The following is a 23539-nucleotide window of genomic DNA, read 5'->3' as shown; positions in this document are numbered from 1 at the left end:
ATCATTTCTAGAAGAATAGAAAGGAGAGGCTGAGTACTCGGTTATAGTACTCATCGTAGATATAGGAGTGAGTAGAGGTATAGAGGAAGGTACTCTTGTTATACTCAGCTTCTATCTATAAAAGGTTTCGTGCTCTACCTTTAAAGAGCTCAGTAGAGAATTCAAAAAGCTCGGAACGAGTTCCGGGGACTGGACGTAGGCGGAGAGGCCGAACCAGGATAAGTCTCCTGAGTAACATATTTCTAACCTTTAAACTCCTTTAATATATATTGTTTGCTATAAAACTGACTAAGTAAAGAACTCACGCTGAGTTAAGTTTACTAAGAAGCTGAGTTCAGGAACAGACTCTAAGTGCTATTTCCTGACTCAAGTAAAGAAGCAGACTTAGTCACAAGTTGACTAAGCTTGTGTCTTGAATCTACTTAGTGACGCTGTATAAACCTTTTCATAAGAAAAGAAGTCAGCCTCAACGGACAAATTTTTTAAATAGTTCCTATCCCCCCCCCCCCCCTCTTGGAACTAACTTGTCACGTTATAAGGGACCAACAGCTAGGATTAATCGTTTCGATTGTTCACTCTAACTAAAATTGAGATTTTCGACTTTATATGAACTCGATTGTTAGCTTTAATTGGAGTTAGATTAATTTTTCAAATTCAGAACTTGGTGAAGTCAACTGATTTTTTTTTTAATTTGAGTTTATCTAACTCATATGGATTGAATTTTTTTAATTTTATGTATTTTTTTTTGTACGAATATCTATAAAGTTTTATACAATAGTTGTTTATTGAAGTTTGAGACATATTGAAGAAAATAATTAAAGAGGTATTGAAACATTATACTTACGATCGAAATTTATTTCAATTCTAAATCATGTTTTGTCATGATTACTATTCTAAGTTTCTTTTTCATTTTTAGTGATGGATTTTATATCTATATTTATATTATATATAACAGTGGAAGCAGAGATGTCTATATCTATATCTATATTTTATTTCTGTATCTATATCTATATCTATATTTGCAAGAAGTGTTTTAGATGTTTTTTTTTTGGCTTAGTTGGCACCGTAGGAGCAAAGAGAATAAATGAGTTAACGAGTTCTAATTATCTCTACGTAATTAGTACTATATTAATACATTATTTATTATTTTTGACTTAGTTGACACCGTAGGAGCAAAGAGAATAAATGAGTTAACGTTCTAATTATCTCTACGTAATTAGTACTATATTAATACATTATTTATTATCAATTAGTACTATATTAATACATTATTTATTTATATTATATATAACAGTAGAAGCAGAGATGTCTATATCTATATTTTATTTTTGTATCTATATCTATGTTTTATATCTATATTTTATATCTGTATCTATACATTTTTTTTAATCTATATCTATATCTATATTTTATATCTATCTTTAGAGGTCTTTTTGATTAGTTGCCAAAATATAGTAACAAAAGAAAACTATAAATATTATATCTAATCTAATTTATATTTAATAGATATAATAAATAACTTACAAAATATCAAAACGAAAAAAATTATATGATGACAATATATATGTAAGGATCCATTCAAATTCCATTCATTTAACTTTAATAAAAAACATTAAGACAAATATTACTGAAAAAAATTATATTTAATAGAATAATAAAATAATTAACAAAATATCCCAACAAAAAAACTATATAACGACAAAAAAATATGTAAGGATTCATTCAAATTCTCTTTATTTAACCTTAATAAATAGCATTAGAGCCAATATAACTGAATTTTGGTTATAACACATTGACAAAAAATATGTAAGGATCCATTCAAATTCCATTCATTTAATTTTAAAAAATAGTATTAAAATTAATATAACTATAAAAATTATAACACATTTAATTTTTCGTTGTAATAACAAACACAATATGTAAACCTTCAAACTACTAGCCTAACCCTATAAAAACTAAATAAAATTTAAAAAGAAAGACATACTTATTTCAAATTCATGGATTTATCAAATATTTTAGAAAGCACGAGAAATTTTTTTTGAGACAACCAAAATTTGATTGAAAAAACATCACCGCAAATTGTAGTAAATATTTTAAAATTGCAAGATTATATATAAAAAATATTAGGGTAATTAATTTATTAGTTCCTATATTTTGACAAAACACACTGTTTAGTCCCTGTATTTTCAAAAACACACGGTAAGGTCGCTAACCTTTTTCTCGATGAACTGTTTAGTCCCTAACGTTTTTCTCGGTGAACTGTTTAGTCCCTAACATGAGTTGAGGATATGGAGGAAATTAAACTCACCATTGAGAGTAAGAGGATTTCCACCTTCAATTCGAACATGAAGAGTACGCGAGAGAGATTTGAGTCGATTTCTACCTTCAATTCAAACAGGAAGAGTGAACATGAGTGATTCGATTATGGGTTAGAGATTCAATCCTTTCTCCATTTTTTTTGTGAGCGCGAGTTGTGAGAGAAAGACATAGAAGTGTGAATTACTTTTGTCTGATAAATAGTAAAGGGTAATTTAGTCATTTCCGAATTCATAAACGGTAAAAAATCTAACAAACAGACGGAAGGACTAAACAGTTCACGAGAAAAAGGTTAGGGACCTTACTGAAATAGTTCACCGAGAAAAAAGGTTAGAGACCTTTCTGTGTGTTTTTAAAAATACAGGAACTAAACAGTGTGTTTTGTTAAAATATAGAGACTAATAAATTAATTACCCAAAATATTATATAATAACAGAAAGGAATGACCATTATAAATATGTCAATATGGCCAATAAATCATGACTTTAACAACTTTCAAAAACTATTATCAACCAATTATAAATTATAAAAGGTTGCTTGTCATTTATTTAAAATCTGTAAATTTAATTATTTTTTAAAATAAAATATTAATATCACTTCATATAAATATGATATAAATTAAAATGCTAAATTTATGGAGAGAAAATTTATCAGCTGTGCGCGGCGCGGGCATGGTATGATCGGCGGCCTTCGATGTAAATAATAATATGCTTCATCTGAGTATTCATTAACTCTTTGCAATCGCATAAACGGGAATCCAATTGGTTGAGTTTGCGGAGTGGCAACATGGCCGCCCGATTTTCTATTCTTTCTTCAGTCTTCAGACTCCCAAATCTCCTTTTTCTGCATCAACCTTCCTCAAGGTCAGACTTCTTTTTCTATATCAACATACTGCTTCTTCTTCTTTTTTTCGTCAAGCTTCTATTTAATGGAAAAATCTCTTAATCCCCGTGTCCTTTATCTTCCAGGTTCTATACTATTAATTATTCAAGAAACTTCATTTTTTACGGTGGGTTTTCTCCAAATTTTCAAGGTCAGTTTGAGACTGCTTCTTTTCAACTTACATGTTCATAATATAATTGAGAATATATGTGTGAATAAATGTCCTCATGTTTTCCTTTTTTTTAATTTTCTTGTTCTTTAGCTTACTTTAATGTTTTTATTTCTGGAAAACATTATTTTAATTTACTATTACTTTTGTCAATGGAAGTATCTGGTGCCTATTGCGTGTTTGTTAAAAATCCTAAACCATTTCATTTTGTTTATCTCTTTGTGAATTGGGAATTTCTGTGGAAATTCATCTCCCAATTGTTTCATTTTTACCATAACAGGTTTTAGAAATGTTGATAATAGTTACAAGTTTCTAGTTTCTTGGTAGGGTAATTTGAGTACACTTTCTCGTTACACTACCTTTATCGGTGAATCCGATGCTTGGACAGCTAACAAATTTATAAATACTCTAAAATTTAGTGCAGCAATGAGGCACCATTATTGGCTACATTGTCATTAACATTCTTTATGTCTAAGATAGATGAAAGAAGCTATATACATAAATTTATCTAATGCATAGAGACAAGGTAATTTGATCCTACAAGTCTGCGTGCTATTGCTTGTCTTTGAACATGATTCGTAGTATATATTGGTTACTTTGCAGCATTGAGATCATATGCTCGCTCTCGGGACAAACATTATGATCTATTTGGCAGTAGGAAACCAGGTGACGAGGAATTCAAGAAAGCATGGAAAAGTGAGATGGATGAAGATGCTTGCCTCTGGACAGGAAGTGAAGATGAAACTGAGGATGAAGATAACTCTAAGAAGAGTCAAAGAAATCTCGAAAAAGAGATTCGGAAGGTAAGACAGCAGGCAAAGGAACGCTCACATCTTATTGATGCGGATGATAGTGATGAGTTATGGAGCGTATGGTCCGGGAGTGATGAGGAGAAGACTTTGTGGACGGGTAGCGAAGGTGATGATGATGATGATATTCCTACAGAAGCATACCCAAATGAAGCTAGTGATAAATATATAGATAAAGTGTTTGAGTTTGAGGAAAAGCCTAAGTATCGTACGATATCAGAAGTGTTAAAAGAAGAAAATGAACCAGAAGAGTTGTCACCAGGAAAACAAGCTAGGAAACTTGCAGTTGAGAATGCCTTAAAGAAATTGAAAAAAGGACCAGATGGGCGTTACACTAACGTGTGGGAAGTCATGAGTGATGTTGACATTCTAGTAGGAGCATTTGAAAATATCGTTTCTGGACCAGAGTATGAAGAACTTAGACAAGGAGGGCCTAAAAAATTGAACATGCAGTTTTTCAAGGATATACAAGCACGCATGAGAGATCCAAATTATAAGTTCTCACCTGAATTAAAGTTGAAACCAAAAAGCAAACTGGTTCCAAGGAAAAAATGGCAGAAATCACAGTCTAGGAGAAGAAAGGCACGGAGTCGCTAGGTTATGGTTACCTTGTATGTGGTTCACAAATTGACCAAGGCTAGGATTAGTGGCTAATATATAATACTATAAGATTACATGCTTTAATTATGATTCTGTACTTGCTATTAGAGATTTTTTACAATCATTCTTTTTAGAACTCTTTTGTTTGATTCAAATGTTGCTTGTTTCTGTAACAATCTTGTTTATGTGAATTTTTGTTCAAAGCTCACCTTATAGACCAATGGAATAAATGTCTTTGGGAGGGGTTAATAAAGAATGGTTTGAGTAGGAAAGTAAGGGATTGACCTTACCTTTGTATAGGGTTAATATTCTTCAAGACTAAATGTGTGAATAGAAGTCATAAGAATTGTATGCCTAGAGGTATGTATACACATGTTTTTCTATTATTATTATTATAATTATTAATTTTATATGCTCTGTTAACTATGTATATCACGAAATTCAGTCCTTTTATGTTCATGTTTCATTTCTTAGACATGAATAAGGTAGCAAACTTAGTTACCAGCTAACTCAAACCTTTACCTGTAAATGATTTACAATGTAAATTTCATAAAAACTGTCTGGGAAAGGGAAACACTTTTGCATTTAAATTCAACAAGTCTCATATAGTATAGAGAATAATTTAAAAGATTTTAACTTTGTGGTAAACAAAATATAACCAAATCTGTTACTGTATGCCTCCAGGTTTTCTTGTACTAAAATACTTAATATATATGATCACCAATGGTAGGATGGAGGTGCTGCAGGGAACTTATGTCCTATAGTATAGGAAGGAGACATTGAAAACGTGTGGTCCATCACTTGAGGCTGAGGCTGAGGCTGAGGCTGAGGCTGAGGCATATACATGTTGCTATTGGCATTTTCGTCTCTCTGGTGTTGGCGTTTATAGCTTGGCGTCCTGTCTAATTGGTGCCTTGGAAATCCAAGAAAAGCAGCAGCAGTTGGAGGATCCATAAGGTATGGCATTTCATGTTCTGAATTTGTATCATTGGTTAAAATGGAATGTTGATTCTGAGCATTTCTGATATTGTGGTTAGGGTTAGGGAAGTTTTGAAATGTCTCCTCATCCATGTGTTGAATTTGATTGAAGTGGTTGGGAAGTGGAGAACATAGGTGTGCCCTTTTACCAGATTTGAGCAATTTATTGATCAAGATAGAAGAGTGTACACATCCAGAAACTTGGACCACCTGGTTTTCAGTGTCAATTTGTACAGAGCATACACCTATAGAATAGAAACATGGTATGAAAGTATAGTATAGCATAATAAGAGTGAGTAGAGTAGTTATTAGAAGAAGAGTAGGGAACCTTGAATCTTTTTGAGGAGTTTAGTGATTTTGGCCTTGCATCCTTCACAGTTAACATGTACTTTAAGAAAATGCGTCTGCAAAAGAAAAACAAGTTCAATGTAAAGTAGGAAGAACAAACAACAAAGTGTTAGAAACAAAAGTTAAAGAAGGGGCAGTGCAGGCCTCAATCTTTAGGGGTTGCTGCTGCTGCTCATCACTATTTCTCAACATTTCCTTGAGAGAGAATTAAACAATGCAACAGAACAGAACATGCCTTCCTTTAAATAAAAGAGCCAGAGGGTGTAAAAAGTGTGATTTGACTGGGACGGATGGATGGTAGAAAGCGAAAGGCCAGAGGGTTTGTTCTCGTGAAGGGTTTTCAGTTGTCACTTTGACTAAATGGAGATAACTCACTGCACCAAAATCCTTCTAACTTTATGTGATTCTGATTCACTTATTTCCTTTATTTCTGTTACTATCTCACTTCCAAATTAATGTCTACATTTCAGATTCATCCTACTATAATTAATATTTATTATTAAAAATATAAATATAATTTGGAAATGATATCATATCATTAGGGATAATGTACTAAAATAGACCTATGCTTTTTGGAAAAATATCAATTTAGGCACTACATACAAAATCACACGCTTAACGTTTAAAATATAGTACTAATTTAGGTCTCGACAACGGAACGTACGCCTAAGTTCTCAATTGTACATGGAGAGAGAAATAAGAACTTAATGAAATAATATGAATGACGTGTCATGTTCCGTTATCGAGACCTAAACTTGTATCATTTTTTAAACATTAAGCCTATATTGGTACTATTTTGTACGTGAGTCTAAATCGATACCTCTCAAAAATCATATGTATACCTTATCCCTATAATATAATTTTTTTTTTATAGAATAATATAATATAAGAGAGAGAAATCAAGTGAGATAGAGAGAGAGAGAAGAGAAGTCAACCATATATTTTCTTTCTTTTTTATTATTCTCTGCCCAAATCTCCTCTTCAACTTGAAAAAATTAATATCACACATTTTAATCTCCTTATTACAACCCAAGAAAATAAAATTAATTGGTTTACAAAACTTTTTTTTTTTTTTTTGAAATAAGGTTTACGAAACTTAATATTTAGGGGGCGTTTGGTTTGGGGGTTTCAGGAAAGGGTAAGGGAAAGGGGAGGTTTTATTCCCTTTGTTGGTGTTTGTTTTGCTAATTCAATGATTCCATTTGCCTCTTTTTAGTTTTGTGTTTACCCCTAACTCCTCTAACCCATTCCCCACTTCCCCCTAAGGTTTTCTATTCCTTTTCCCCTCTTTTTCTAATTTAAACTTCTACACTTCTTATAAAATTCTACTTTACTCTCTATTTTATTTTTTTATTTTTATTTTGGTCTCTATATTTTTTATTTTTACATTTCTTTATGTTTGGATTAATTTCATTTTCGTTATATATTTTTAATTTTTTTACTCAAAAAATATTTTTGACTAAATTTTACTTTTTTTTATTTTTGTTTAATCCTTATATTTATTTATTTATATTTTTTATCACTAGATTAATTTCATTTTTTATCCTTATACTTATTTATTTTTACCTTTTTACCCTGAAAAATAATTTTGATTTGTATGAACTTTGTTAAGTTTAAATTTTAACTTTTATGAACTTTATATTATTATTAATAAGGGTAGCAAGTGAGTGACGTTTTGGATTGTTTGAGATTATATATGAAGTTATTTCACGTTTTATGGAAACTATAGTAAAAGAGTTGAATTTTTTTTTATTATATATGAAGTTAAAAAAATAGTTTTGATTCCCTATTTGAACCAAACATCCACAAAGGGAATGGAGTGGAATTGCATTCCCTTTCCTAAGGCATATCCAAACACATAGGGGTATGAATGCTTATTCCTTTCCTTTCGTTTAGTTTCCCTTTCTTGATTCCTTTTCCCTTACCCATTGTGAACCAAACGCCCCCTTATATATAAATGGAGTTGTTTTCAGAAATCATTACGATCATCTAGACTGAATTTAAGCATAAATTTCATAAATACATGCACATAAAATAATTAAAAATGGGTTATAAAAAAAGTAACCATATTTTGTTTCAATATCCAATAGTAATGGGACATGTATCAATAAAAATAATACTAATTAAAATTAATAAAAAAATGTAACCTGCTATAATAGGTAATGTTTAATTATGGAAATTTTAAAAAGGGAATTTACAAAATGGTACTTTGAGGTTCATTCCGTTAGCAAACATATACCAAATTGACTAACGGTGTTAAAAGTCAAATAGAAAAAAGTTCATTTGATCCTTATATTTATTTATTTTATAAATTAACACCCCCTATTATCTAATTATCACAAACAAACCCCAAAATTAAAATTAAAAATCAAATACACCTTCTCCATCTATCTTTAATTTCTTTTTTTTTTCTTTCTCTCACTTCTCTCACTTTTTTTTTTGTTAATTTCTCGCTTTAAAAAAATACAAAATCAAATACAATCATATATTAAAAGACAAACAGAAACATTGCACCCACAAAGAATTGAAGACCAGAGAATTTTCAGTCGGGCTAATTGAAGCCAAATCCTGGTCTAATATGATCCAAGAGAAAATCCCCAAAATAATCCCCAGAACTCCGATCAGAACGCCGCCGGATGAGCCTGAAACGATTAACACTTGGGAATCAAATGGAAGGGCTTGAAGAAGATGATGGTTCTTTAAATTTTCCTCCCCATAGATTTCGCAGCTTCTCTTTCGATATCACCAATGATCGAAATCGAATTGCCGATAGTCCGAAACTACTGAATCATATCAAGCCAATTTGGTTTCAATTGGCTGAGGAAGAAGAAGAAAATCCTAATTCAATTAGTTCAGAATTCGATCCGTCACATTTAGAAAATCACTAAATCAACTTTCCCCAAATCACCCATTTTATGTCAAGCCATCATCCTCCGAAGAAGACCACAAACCGGATAGTTCAAAGGGGAGCAAAGAGAAGGCAATCATATACTCGACAAGTCTGCGAGGAGTTCGAAAAACTTCCGACGATGGCTGTCATGTGAGAGTAATTCTAAAAGGATTAGGTCTTAGAGTTGATGAAAGAGATGTATCGATGCATTCAGGGTTTAAGGAGGAGCTTAAAAAACTATTAGCAGAAGGTTTGAATGGAGGAGGATTGGGACTTCCGAGAGTTTTTATCGGAACAAAATACATTGGTGACGCGGATGAGATAAAAGGAATGCATGAAGAAGGAAAATTAGATATGGTTGTCCATGGCTGTGAAATGGCTGAGGGATATGGTTTAATCTTAATGCAATGTTTCTGTTTGTCTTCTAATATATGATTGTATTTGATTTTGTAATTTTAAAGAGAGAAATTAATAAAGATGAGAGTGAGAGGAGAGAGAAAGAAGAAGAAAAATAAGAAATTATAGAGATTGAGAAAATGTGTATTTGATTTTTATTTTTAATTTTGGGGTTTGTTTGTGATAATTAGATAATAAGGGGTGTTAATTTATAAAACAACTAAATATAAGGACCAAATGAACTCTTTTTCATTTGACTTTTAACACCGTTAGTCAATTTGGTATGTGTTTGCTAACGGAATGAATCTAAAGGTACCATTTTGTAAATTTTTAAACCACAAGGCTGTAATCGAAAATAGGTGTAACCACAAAGTTTATTTTTGTACTTTTTCCTTTTTAAAATTATTAATTACAAGGTAAATAATTTATTAGTCACTGTATTTTAACTTAATCATTATTTAGTCATCGTATGCTAATATTACACTATTTAGTCCTTAATTTAGTTCAATTCAACAGTTTAGCCCTTTATAGAGAGACTAATCTGTTCAATAATTTAAATATTTAAGTGACAAAGTTGTTCATCAAAATAAAAATTAAAAACTAAACAACATATTATTAAAGAACTAAACAATATGTTAGGTAAAAATATAGGTACTGATAAATTATTTACCCTATAATTAAAAAATTTATATTTGAAACCTATGGTTTTAATATTATGGATTTTTCTCCTAGAGTAACAAGGTTATGTAAATTTAGTCCAATTTTACGTAAAATTTAAAGGTTTTACGTAAAACTCTATTTTTCACAAGGGTTGTGGATTTTTTCTTATAAAATAACAAGGTAACGTAAATTTAGTCCAACTTTACATAAATTATGTCTAAAAATAAAAAAGATTTACGTAAAGCTCAAAGGTTTTACGTAAAACCCTATTTTCCATAAAATTTATGGATTTTAACTCCTAAAATAACAAGATTACGTAAATTTAGTCCAACTTTACGTAAATTATGTCTAAAAATAAAAGATTTACGTAAAAATCAAAGGTTTTACGTAGAACTCCATTTTTCACAAAGTTTGTAGATTTTTTCTTATGAAATAACAAGGTTACATAAATTTAGTCCAACTTTACGTAAATTATGTCTAAAAATAAAATATTTACGTAAAGTTCAAAGGTTTTACGTAAAAGTCTATTTTTCACAAGGTTTGTGTATTTTTCTGTCGAAATTAACAAGGTTACATAAATTTAGTCCAACTTTACGTAAATTATGTCTAAAAATAAAAGATTTACATAAAGTTCAAATGTTTTGCGTAAAACGCTATTTTCGACAAGATTTGTGGATTTTATCTCCTAAAATAACAAGGTTATGTAAATTTAGTCCAACTTTACGTAAATTATGTCTAAAAATAAAAGATTTACGTAGAGTTCAAAGATTTTACGTAAAACTCTATTTTTCACAAGGTTACGTAAATTTAGTCCAACTTTATGTAAATTATGTCTAAAAATAAAATATTTACGTAAAATTTAAAGGTTTTACGTAAAACTCTATTTTTCACAAGGTTTGTAGATTTTTTCCTTATGAAATAACAAAATTACATAAATTTAGTCCAACTTTACGTAAATTATGTCTAAAAATAAAATATTTACGCAAAGTTCAACAATTTTACGTAAAAGTCTATTTTTCACAAGGTTTGTGTATTTTTCTGTCGAAATTAACAAGGTTACACAAATTTAGTCAAACTTTACGTAAATTATGTCTAAAAATAAAAGATTTACACGTAAAATGCTATTTTCGACAAGGTTTGTGGATTTTATCTCCTAAAAGAACAAGGTTACGTAAATTTAGTCCAACTTTACGTAAATTATGTCTAAAAATCAAAGATTTTACGTAAAACTCTATTTTCCACAAGGTTTATGATTTTTTCTCCAAAAATAATAAGGTTACGTAAATTTAGTCCAACTTTATGTAAATTATGTCTAAAAATAAAAGATTTACGTAAAGTTCAAAGGTTTTATGTAAAAATCTATTTTTCACAAGGTTTGTGTATTATTTTCTAAAAAAATAACAAGGTTGCGTAAATTTAGTCCAATTTTACATAAATTATGTCTAAAAATAAAAGATTTACGTAAAGTTCAAATGTTTTACATAAATCTCTAATTTTCACAAAAATTGTGAATTTTTCTTATAAAATAACAATGTTACGTAAATTTAATCATGATTTACGTAAAATTCAAAAGTTTTACGTAAACCTCATTTTTTTCAAATTTATTGATTTTTTTTTATAAAAAAATTACAACTTTACGTAAATTTTGTCCAACTTTGCGTAAATTTTTTACAACTTTACATAAATTATTTCTAAAAGTAAAAGATTTACGTAAAGTTCAAAGGTTTTGCATAAAACTCTATTTTTCACAAGGTTTGTGGATTTTTTCTTATAAAATAACAAAGTTACGTAAAATTTAGTCCAACTTTACGTAAGTTATGTCTATGATGCGGGGCATCTTTCCCTAGGATCGGGTCCGGACGAGGGAAGTCGGAGGAAAAATAAAGCACGAGCAACAAGCGGGTAAGGAGGCCAAACTGTGCCACACAATAAGTGGGGCACGCTCCGCGTGGTTTATTACACGCTCCGCGTACTTGAGGGTTTGATCCAGAGAAAAGTCCAGGAGGTCATCCACGTGGGGCTTGGATCAGGCACGCTCCGTGTAGAGTTAAAACACACTCCGTGTATAAGAAGAAATGATCCAGAGAAGAGTTCAGCAGCCAAGGCACGCCCCGCGTATAATTAGGCACATCCCGCGTATAATTAGGCACGCCCCGCGTGCCTTCAGCTTAAGGAACTTGCTCCTTACTCCAGCTTCCTCCTTATTTACAATCCTGCCGCTCCTTATTTACACCTTTGCCACTCCCTTATTACAACCATGCCACTCCCTATTTACCATCCATGCCACCCCTTGTTAATTAACCCATTTACCTCTTATCTTTATGTTTTACTTAGTTATGTAATTTGCGCTTTATGTAATTTGGCAATTAGGATTTTTGAGATGATATAAATTCATCTCTTTCTCTTTGTAATACTTTAACTTTTTATCAATCAAATATTAAACTTCTTCAAGAAGCTTGTTAAGGTTTTTACCTTCAACAATGAGGATTTCATATTCATATGGATTTAATCCATGAAACTTGGGATTCACTCCTTCTAGTTTAGCTAGAGAAGAACATCTTTTTTAGTTTACGATTAAAACTAACACGTCACAAATTCAGATAAAACCGATCTGTATCAGTTGGTATCAGAGCCGATCGTTTTCCTTGAACGAAGACTTCTTTCGGCTATGGTTCAACCAAATTTATCTCCAAGCTATGAAGAAACCATCAACAAGGGGTTGGAAACCTTCAACAAGGGGTTGGAAAACCTCAAAGCCATGGTGATGAGGTATCATGAGAGTTGTAAGGAGGATTATTGGGTGATAGACGCGCTAACGAAGGATCTTAAGAAATCCGTGAAGAGCCTCAAGCAAGAATGCCGAAATAACTCCCTACCCGCCCTAGAAGTTCCTCTTGAAGATCCATCACCAATATTTTCTCCTTTACACATTGAAGAGGTAAATCCTAAACTTCCAATTTCTCATATTGAAGTTGTGGATAGTCCTATTGCTAGGAAGAGATTGGATGTTTGTTATTTGTAGTGTTGAAATGGGTTTAGATTCTCATTGTGGATTATTTGATAATGATGATGTGAATGAGAATGTGGATTCATGTGTGAATGAGGAGGAAGGAGTTCTTGTAGGTGAGGATATTGAGGAAACCTGTGTTGCAAGGGATGCTCCCCCATGTGTTTGATAACATACCCCTTAAGAATAACTTTACTTGTGTTTGTGAGGAAAGTGGGGGTATTACTCTTGAGGAAGGGGAGAGTGACCTTGGGTTTATTAATCTCTTTGGGAAGAATGATGAAATTCCATTATGTGTGGAGATTGATGGCTATGGAGATGGGAGAGATGTTGGTGGTTCAATCATGTTGGGTGGTTGCATGTCTTGTGATTCAAGCAGCTTGACACGTGAGTTGGTCGGCTTGAACTATAGGGAGAAGTGGAAGGAAAAGAAAGGTCGTGGGAAAAGATGGATCATGGATGAAGAGGGAAATGAATTTGAGCATGATCATGAAGAAGAGGAGTTAGTAGAGGAGATTGATGAAGAGGAGAACCAATCCGAGAATGAGCTAGTAAGAAATGAGGAATGTGATTATTATGAAGGCGAATTCGAGGATGAGGTTGAAGAGAGAGAGAGCACACTTCCGAAGATAAGATATGTGAGGATGGTGAACTTTGTCATAGTGCATATGAAGTTGATTATGATGAAGATGGTAGAGTTTACCATGGGGAGGATGAACGTCGACGCATGGAGTGGAACCAATATGGGACCGCTTATGAGGAAGACGAAGATAGGGTCTACTATGATGAGATTGGGCATCGGTGTGTTGAGTGGGATCGACACGGGACTCCTTATGAAGATAATGAGGGTAGATTCTATTGTGATGATGAGTTGGAGGATGTTGAACGGAACTACAACGAAGATATCTATGAGTATGATGGAGGTAGGTTACATCATGATGATGAGTTGGAAAATGTAGAGTGGAACCGAAACGAAAGAGCTTATGATGAGTATGATGAAGGTCGGTTCCGAGATGACCATGAGTCGGGAAATGTAGACTGGGACCGAAATGAAGATGCTTGTGATGGTGAAGAAAATCGGTTCCAAGATGAGGATGAGTCGGCAAGTGTTGAGTATGAGGACACCTATGAAGTTGATGATGATGGCAATGAGCACAATGTGTATTTGGTGACTAGGGTGCCAATACCTAGTGAAGAGGAGCATAGCCAACATCATTGGTTATTTAGAACTCGATGCTTAGTTCTTGGGAAGAAGTGTGAGATGGTGATCGACGGAGGAAGCCAAGTGAATATCATTAGTCGGTCCGCCATGATCAAGTTTGAGTTGGTTCCCGAGCCACATCCTAGACCTTACCGCCTTGGTTGGGTCAACGAGGTGGAGAAGCTTCAAGTTACTCATTGGTGTAAAGTTCCTTTCACTATTAGAGCTTATGGGGATGAAGCTATGTGTGATGTTGTGGAAATGGGTGCTTGTGATGTGCTACTTGGTAGGCTATGGCAATTTGATTGTGATGCCTCACATGCGGGAAGAAGCAACACCTACACCATACGCAAAGGCGGAATCCGATACGTCCTTACACCTTTGAAGAGTTCTCCTAGTAAGAAAACAGAGACCACTTTGGAAGATTGTCCAACTCGGGAGTTGAATGTGAATGGGTGCATTGGTGGAACGGATAAGACATTGAATCATCTTGACTTGGGTTCCATTGAGGAATTAGCTAGCCACTCTCATAATGAAGTCAAATCCAAAGAGGAGAATGAGGTTGAGAGGAGGAAAACCACCTTGAAAGCTTATCCAACTTGGAAGTTGAGTGAGAATGGATGTCTTGGTGGCACGGAAGAAATGTCGATTCGCAATGACTTGGGTTTGGTGGATGGTTTACCTAACCTTTCTCTTAATGAAGCTAAAACTAAGGAAGAGAATGCGATTGAGAAGGGAAAGAGCAAAGTTGGAAGTGAGAAAGTCGAGCCGATGTCCGAGGGTGACAAGCACATGTCTTTCAATGAGCCACCTAAGGGGTTTTCTAAAGGGCTTCCACTTTTGAGAAAGCTACCACGAGACATAGCATGGGATCCGGGAGATAGTGCACCTAGTTCTACATATGGGGAGTTGAGCTCTAGAGAGGAGGAGGAAGGTTGCTTTATGAAGCCTATTGATAGCACCGAGATGCCTATCACATGCCACATGAAAGAGAATCGAGTCACTCATTGGGTAAAATCTGAACTTATTCTTTTGTGCTTTGTTGAAATATATGTGTTGGAAGCTTGGTTGTGTATGTTGAGGGAGAACATTTCCTATGAGGAGCCCATGAGGGATGATCTTGTCATGAGGAATGGGAGTTTTATGTTGAGGGAGGACCTTTCCTATGATGAGCCCATGAGGAGTGATCTTGTCATGAGGAATGGGAGTTTCATGTTGAGGGAGGATCTTTCCTATGATGAGCCCATGAGAAGTGATCTTGTCGTGAGGAGTGTGAGCTTCGTGTTGAGGGAGAACATTCCCTATGATGAGCCCATGAGAGATGATATTGTTGCGAGGAATGTAGACTCTATGTTGAGTGAGAGTCTTCCCTATGATAAGCCTATGAGAGGCAAGCTTGTTGTGAGGGATGTGAACTTTATGTTGAGAGAGAACATTTCCTATGATGGGACCATGAGGGTTGATCTTGTTGTGGGCTTTGGTGATTGTTTGTTGAGGGGGAATGGCTTCCCGGGGAATATAGAGAAGATGGAAGGAAGTCAAGACTTGGTAGATTCAGAATTCACTAGTGTGTGCCTTATTGACTTGTATGTGTGTGGGTATATGTTGTGCTTATGGAGGAAGCATCAACCTTATGTGGATTCAATGAGAAGCAAGCTTGTGATGAAGAGAGTGGGGTTTATGAAATCTTTGATGAATGGGAAGAGCCGCCCGAGAGATGTTGAAGCGATTGACGGAATTCAGGGCTTGGAGAACAATGGCCAAGTTAGTAAAGTGGCAAGTCTTGAAGTTCCGGGATTGTTAACCCAAGGTGATGGAGGAGCTACTATGTCACACCCGACCCAAAACGGCATCGGGTATGAATGGAAAAAAAAGATAACGAACGGCTACCAGTCTAAAAGTCGAACCCGATATTCTAATAGATAAAAATTTATTCGGACTAAAAAAAATTATTTATTTATTTATTTGGCTTGGACTTGATAATTCTATCAAGCTTCCTACGTATCCCGAACATCTATTAATATTTAAATCGAGAATCAAAGCCACGTAGTTCTACCTATTTTAGGTAGTTCTAATAGGTAGTTCACTTAACTTATTAACTCGTTTTATCTTATTGACACTTTGAATAACACGCTAATACTTTGATTGTATATTTCACTTTGTTATAATCTTTACATTTATCAAAACGAATCAAATTAATTAATCGTTTTATCAAAACGAATCAAAACGTCAAATCGAACAATGTTTTATCAAAACGAATCAAATTGAACAACGATTCATCAAACGTAATCAAATCGAATCGTAACCAAATATACATTTTATTCAAACCAAAATCGTAATCAAATAAACGCTTTATCATATCAAATTCGTAATCAATCAACTCGTAACCGAAAACATAAACCTTATATCAAAATCAACTCGTAACCGAAAACATAAACCTTATATCCATTCTAGAGTTTCTCCCCTTATGTATCAATCCATAACCACATATATCACATAATCGAGACGTCTCTTTAACCTTGCCTAATCTCGTATTGGTCTTACCCCACACTTCGCTGCCAATACCCGACTAGATCTTTACACTGTGTATACAAGCCATGTCCCTCACTGAACATGGTCTTCAACTATCAAAACCACCGGTCCGGATTACTCTAGATGGATATAAAAATTCAGAAAATCATAACATGCTCAAATTTCCTTTCACAATCAAACTTCCAATTCATTCAATAACCACAAAATGAATAACCACAGAATCATCTGACCTCAATTAACTATTTTTGCAAAAATAATCACAAAATTTAAAATCAAATAATCATTTAATAATATAACTAAAATAGTTAAAAATATCGTATAAAATCATCGATTCGTAATTTAATCGAATTCCAAGAATTTAATAGCTCAAAATATTATATCGATAAAATTTAATATCGTTTAAAAAGTAAATATTCTTATCGGGTTATTTTTGTTTAATAAGATAATAATTTTAAACCGACGTAGTTATTTTGGACCGATTATACGTTTAAACTCAGTGGCACTGCTAAAAACCCATCAATACCGAAATTTCACCTTAATAAATTTAAAGTGACAGCTAGTCTAAAAATTATATTTTTTTATTAGTAATTGATAGACTCTAACCATTAATCGTAAATCTATGACAAACTATCGAAACTAGACTTACTCAAAATCATACCTATAACGTTACAAAATAATTTGGATATAAAATTTTCTTACCGAAATTTCATTATCGCTCACCAAAAATTTATCGATGTGATTCGTTGCCAGCTACCGATTCACGCGGTCATAAAATACATAAGTTTTTCCTAATGAAAATCTTTTTATTTCCATTAGTATAGTAAAAACCTCCCAAAATCTCACTCCGGCCACCTCAAAAAAAAAAAAAAAAAAAAAAAAACCCTTTTTTATATTGATATATCTTTATATGTATATTATTATTTTTTTTCATAATAGATGGACACCTCATTGTATTAGTGGAACATTCTGTTCATATTTAATGGACACGTGCACAAACAAAAACCATGTTTTAGTTTCTACTTGACACATACATATATATAAGTTTATATGTAATTGACACATAAACATATTATATCATTGGCATGTTCACCTATTTATATAAATTGATCATAATTCACTTTAATAATTAATTATTTATTTTTAGTTATTCATCATCATTTTTTTTATATAACATTCTTTTATTTATTTATTTTTTAACTAAAAAAACGTAATAACCATCAATTAAATACAATATTATTAATTAGTAAAAACTTAATTAAGATCCTCTTATTTTATAATTTTTATAAAACTTATCCAAACCTTTTAATTTACATATAAAAATATTGAATTAAAACACAATAATATATTTATAATACCCAATTGGTTAATATTCTAAAATATATACATTATAATCTATATCGGATAATTTTAGTCACGGACGTGACATACTGTCACATTCGTGACTAAGATGTAAATTAAAAGTTTAAAGTAATTTTTAAAAGATTATATAAAGATGAAGGACCAAACGAGATTTTTATCGAATTTGGATATATATAGACGGAAATGTTCCAGATGAGGATATGGCATTCATTAGTTTTCTTTCCTTTTTCTTTTTCTTCTTTCATCTTTATCCGTTGTTCATCGTTCTTCGACCGTTTCTCTACCGTTTTTTTGATTTACGAAGATTCGGCCGTCCGAATTACTCAAAATTTAAACCATAGTATCCTTATACATAGATCTAAGTCCTAGCCGAAGAGTTTTTGAGTTTCGGCAGTGTTTGGAGGGAAATGGCTTAGACAGAGTTTAGAGGCGAATTGAACGGGTTTGTAGTTTTCAATTAGTAGCCAAGGTAAGTAACTATCAACTATATTTTGAGTTTTATATATACATATAGATATATAATCAAAGAAGTTTCAGAAATTGATATTTTAGGGTTATGCAGGAATTTATAAAATTAGGGTTTTTCCTGATTTTGCTTTTTATTGTGAAATTATGGTTCAAATGAAGCTATTCACTATGCTTCTATATGAATTTCGGATTTTACTTGATTATGTTGATTTAAGGCTTAATATGGTTGATTTACATATATACATATATGTTTTGGGTTTCAATATAAATCTATATTGAACAAAATGAATTTGATGATTTCTTACGAATTGTGTTTGGATTGAGAAATCTATTGCGGTTATTATTGTTATTATTTTGGATTGAAGTCCAAATATGATTTTTATCATATAAAAGGGCTAATTGAAGCCAAATGATTTTTGGTTATGAAATAGTTTGGAATTTTGATTGTGAAAGGATATTTGAGCACGTTATGATTTTATGATTTTATGATTTTATATCCATCGAGAGCTATCTAGATCGGTGGTTCCATATTTGAAGACCATGTTCAGTGAGGGACTTGGCCTGTGTACACAGTTTGAAAGACCTATTGGGTATGACAAAGAAGTGTCGGGTAAGACCATATGGGATAGGCAATGTTAAGAGACGTCTCGACTATATATGTGGTTATGGATTGATACTTAAGGGGAGAAACTCGAGGATGGATACAATGTTTTAAGTTCATTTGGATTATGTTTTCCATTATGATTGATTTTGATATAAGGTTTTACGTTTTATTAATTACGATTTGGGTTTGATAAAACGCTTATTTGATTATACTATTTAATAAGGTTTTGAACTCAAGAGTCGATACACGATTATATATTTTTGGTTTTTGGTTTACTACTTTGACTATATTATGAACTTTGGTTTTGAGTATATTTCATAATGTTTTGATTAACTCATTTTCTAAAACTATATATGTAGCTATGTTAAGTAAAGTTGCTTTTTATAGCGGATAGTTTCTTACTGAGATTTTTGTCTCACGTTTTTAAATGTTTTAATGTTTTTAGGTGAGAAAGTACAAGATATAGAGAAGGTTACCGCCCGATTAGGCGAGGTTTGGAAGTTGGCTGCTTATTGTTAGAATTATGGTTAGAACGTTACATATAGATATATAATCAAAGAAGTTTCAGAAATTGATATTTTAGGGTTATGCAGGAATTTATAAAATTAGGGTTTTTCCTGATTTTGCTTTTTATTGTGAAATTATGGTTCAAATGAAGCTATTCACTATGCTTCTATATGAATTTCGGATTTTACTTGATTATGTTGATTTAAGGCTTAATTTGGTTGATTTACATATATACATATATGTTTTGGGTTTCAATATAAATCTATATTGAACAAAATGAATTTGATGATTTCTTACGAATTGTGTTTGGATTGAGAAATCTGTTGCGGTTATTATTGTTATTATTTTGGATTGAAGTCCAAATATGATTTTTATCATATAAAAGGGCTAATTGAAGCCAAATGATTTTTGGTTATGAAATAGTTTGGAATTTTGATTGTGAAAGGATATTTGAGCACGTTATGATTTTATGATTTTATGATTTTATATCCATCGAGAGCTATCTAGATCGGTGGTTCCATATTTGAAGACCATGTTCAGTGAGGGACTTGGCCTGTGTACACAGTTTGAAAGACCTATTGGGTATGGCAAAGAAGTGTCGGGTAAGACCATATGGGATAGGCAATGTTAAGAGACGTCTCGACTATATATGTGGTTATGGATTGATACTTAAGGGGAGAAACTCGAGGATGGATACAATGTTTTAAGTTCATTTGGATTATGTTTTCCATTATGATTGATTTTGATATAAGGTTTTACGTTTTATTGATTACGATTTGGGTTTGATAAAACGCTTATTTGATTATACTATTTAATAAGGTTTTGAACTCAAGAGTCGATACACGATTATATATTTTTGGTTTTTGGTTTACTACTTTGACTATATTATGAACTTTGGTTTTGAGTATATTTCATAATGTTTTGATTAACTCATTTTCTAAAGCTATATATGTAGCTATGTTAAGTAAAGTTGCTTTTTATAGCGGATAGTTTCTTACTGAGATTTTTGTCTCACGTTTTTAAATGTTTTAATGTTTTTAGGTGAGAAAGTACAAGATATAGAGAAGGTTACCGCCCGATTAGGCGAGGTTTGGAAGTTGGCTGCTTATTGTTAGAATTATGGTTAGAACGTTACATATAGATATATAATCAAAGAAGTTTCAGAAATTGATATTTTAGGGTTATGCAGGAATTTATAAAATTAGGGTTTTTCCTGATTTTGCTTTTTATTGTGAAATTATGGTTCAAATGAAGCTATTCACTATGCTTCTATATGAATTTCGGATTTTACTTGATTATGTTGATTTAAGGCTTAATTTGGTTGATTTACATATATACATATATGTTTTGGGTTTCAATATAAATCTATATTGAACAAAATGAATTTGATGATTTCTTACGAATTGTGTTTGGATTGAGAAATCTGTTGCGGTTATTATTGTTATTATTTTGGATTGAAGTCCAAATATGATTTTTATCATATAAAAGGGCTAATTGAAGCCAAATGATTTTTGGTTATGAAATAGTTTGGAATTTTAATTGTGAAAGGATATTTGAGCACGTTATGATTTTATGATTTTATGATTTTATATCCATCGAGAGCTATCTAGATCGGTGGTTCCATATTTGAAGACCATGTTCAGTGAGGGACTTGGCCTGTGTACACAGTTTGAAAGACCTATTGGGTATGGCAAAGAAGTGTCGGGTAAGACCATATGGGATAGGCAATGTTAAGAGACGTCTCGACTATATATGTGGTTATGGATTGATACTTAAGGGGAGAAACTCGAGGATGGATACAATGTTTTAAGTTCATTTGGATTATGTTTTCCATTATGATTGATTTTGATATAAGGTTTTACGTTTTATTGATTACGATTTGGGTTTGATAAAACGCTTATTTGATTATACTATTTAATAAGGTTTTGAACTCAAGAGTCGATACACGATTATATATTTTTGGTTTTTGGTTTACTACTTTGACTATATTATGAACTTTGGTTTTGAGTATATTTCATAATGTTTTGATTAACTCATTTTCTAAAGCTATATATGTAGCTATGTTAAGTAAAGTTGCTTTTTATAGCGGATAGTTTCTTACTGAGATTTTTGTCTCACGTTTTTAAATGTTTTAATGTTTTTAGGTGAGAAAGTACAAGATATAGAGAAGGTTACCGCCCGATTAGGCGAGGTTTGGAAGTTGGCTGCTTATTGTTAGAATTATGGTTAGAACGTTACATATAGATATATAATCAAAGAAGTTTCAGAAATTGATATTTTAGGGTTATGCAGGAATTTATAAAATTAGGGTTTTTCCTGATTTTGCTTTTTATTGTGAAATTATGGTTCAAATGAAGCTATTCACTATGCTTCTATATGAATTTCGGATTTTACTTGATTATGTTGATTTAAGGCTTAATTTGGTTGATTTACATATATACATATATGTTTTGGGTTTCAATATAAATCTATATTGAACAAAATGAATTTGATGATTTCTTACGAATTGTGTTTGGATTGAGAAATCTGTTGCGGTTATTATTGTTATTATTTTGGATTGAAGTCCAAATATGATTTTTATCATATAAAAGGGCTAATTGAAGCCAAATGATTTTTGGTTATGAAATAGTTTGGAATTTTAATTGTGAAAGGATATTTGAGCACGTTATGATTTTATGATTTTATGATTTTATATCCATCGAGAGCTATCTAGATCGGTGGTTCCATATTTGAAGACCATGTTCAGTGAGGGACTTGGCCTGTGTACACAGTTTGAAAGACCTATTGGGTATGGCAAAGAAGTGTCGGGTAAGACCATATGGGATAGGCAATGTTAAGAGACGTCTCGACTATATATGTGGTTATGGATTGATACTTAAGGGGAGAAACTCGAGGATGGATACAATGTTTTAAGTTCATTTGGATTATGTTTTCCATTATGATTGATTTTGATATAAGGTTTTACGTTTTATTGATTACGATTTGGGTTTGATAAAACGCTTATTTGATTATACTATTTAATAAGGTTTTGAACTCAAGAGTCGATACACGATTATATATTTTTGGTTTTTGGTTTACTACTTTGACTATATTATGAACTTTGGTTTTGAGTATATTTCATAATGTTTTGATTAACTCATTTTCTAAAGCTATATATGTAGCTATGTTAAGTAAAGTTGCTTTTTATAGCGGATAGTTTCTTACTGAGATTTTTGTCTCACGTTTTTAAATGTTTTAATGTTTTTAGGTGAGAAAGTACAAGATATAGAGAAGGTTACCGCCCGATTAGGCGAGGTTTGGAAGTTGGCTGCTTATTGTTAGAATTATGGTTAGAACGTTACATATAGATATATAATCAAAGAAGTTTCAGAAATTGATATTTTAGGGTTATGCAGGAATTTATAAAATTAGGGTTTTTCCTGATTTTGCTTTTTATTGTGAAATTATGGTTCAAATGAAGCTATTCACTATGCTTCTATATGAATTTCGGATTTTACTTGATTATGTTGATTTAAGGCTTAATTTGGTTGATTTACATATATACATATATGTTTTGGGTTTCAATATAAATCTATATTGAACAAAATGAATTTGATGATTTCTTACGAATTGTGTTTGGATTGAGAAATCTGTTGCGGTTATTATTGTTATTATTTTGGATTGAAGTCCAAATATGATTTTTATCATATAAAAGGGCTAATTGAAGCCAAATGATTTTTGGTTATGAAATAGTTTGGAATTTTAATTGTGAAAGGATATTTGAGCACGTTATGATTTTATGATTTTATGATTTTATATCCATCGAGAGCTATC

At 32.0% G+C, this 23539-nt stretch overlaps 1 protein-coding gene and 1 pseudogene across 1 annotated transcript; both read left to right on the top strand.

Moving 5' to 3' along the window:
* Positions 1–2963: 2963 nt before the first annotated feature.
* Positions 2964–5032, top strand: LOC136202754 (uncharacterized). Its single transcript, XM_065993603.1, has 3 exons — positions 2964–3179; positions 3285–3349; positions 3971–5032. Exons 1-3 carry the CDS (start codon positions 3103–3105, stop codon positions 4771–4773), a joined length of 945 nt encoding a protein of 314 aa, XP_065849675.1. The 5' UTR covers positions 2964–3102; the 3' UTR covers positions 4774–5032.
* Positions 5033–8194: 3162 nt separating this feature from the next.
* Positions 8195–9427, top strand: LOC136218451 (uncharacterized protein At3g28850-like; annotated as a pseudogene).
* The last annotated feature ends 14112 nt before the right edge of the window (positions 9428–23539 follow it).

The sequence above is a fragment of the Euphorbia lathyris genome, chromosome 1 (genome assembly GCF_963576675.1).
Source record: "Euphorbia lathyris chromosome 1, ddEupLath1.1, whole genome shotgun sequence".
Classification (NCBI taxonomy): Eukaryota; Viridiplantae; Streptophyta; class Magnoliopsida; order Malpighiales; family Euphorbiaceae; genus Euphorbia; species Euphorbia lathyris.
The sequence above is the reverse complement of the archived record's forward strand: the minus strand, read 5'-3'. Positions and strand labels throughout refer to the sequence as shown.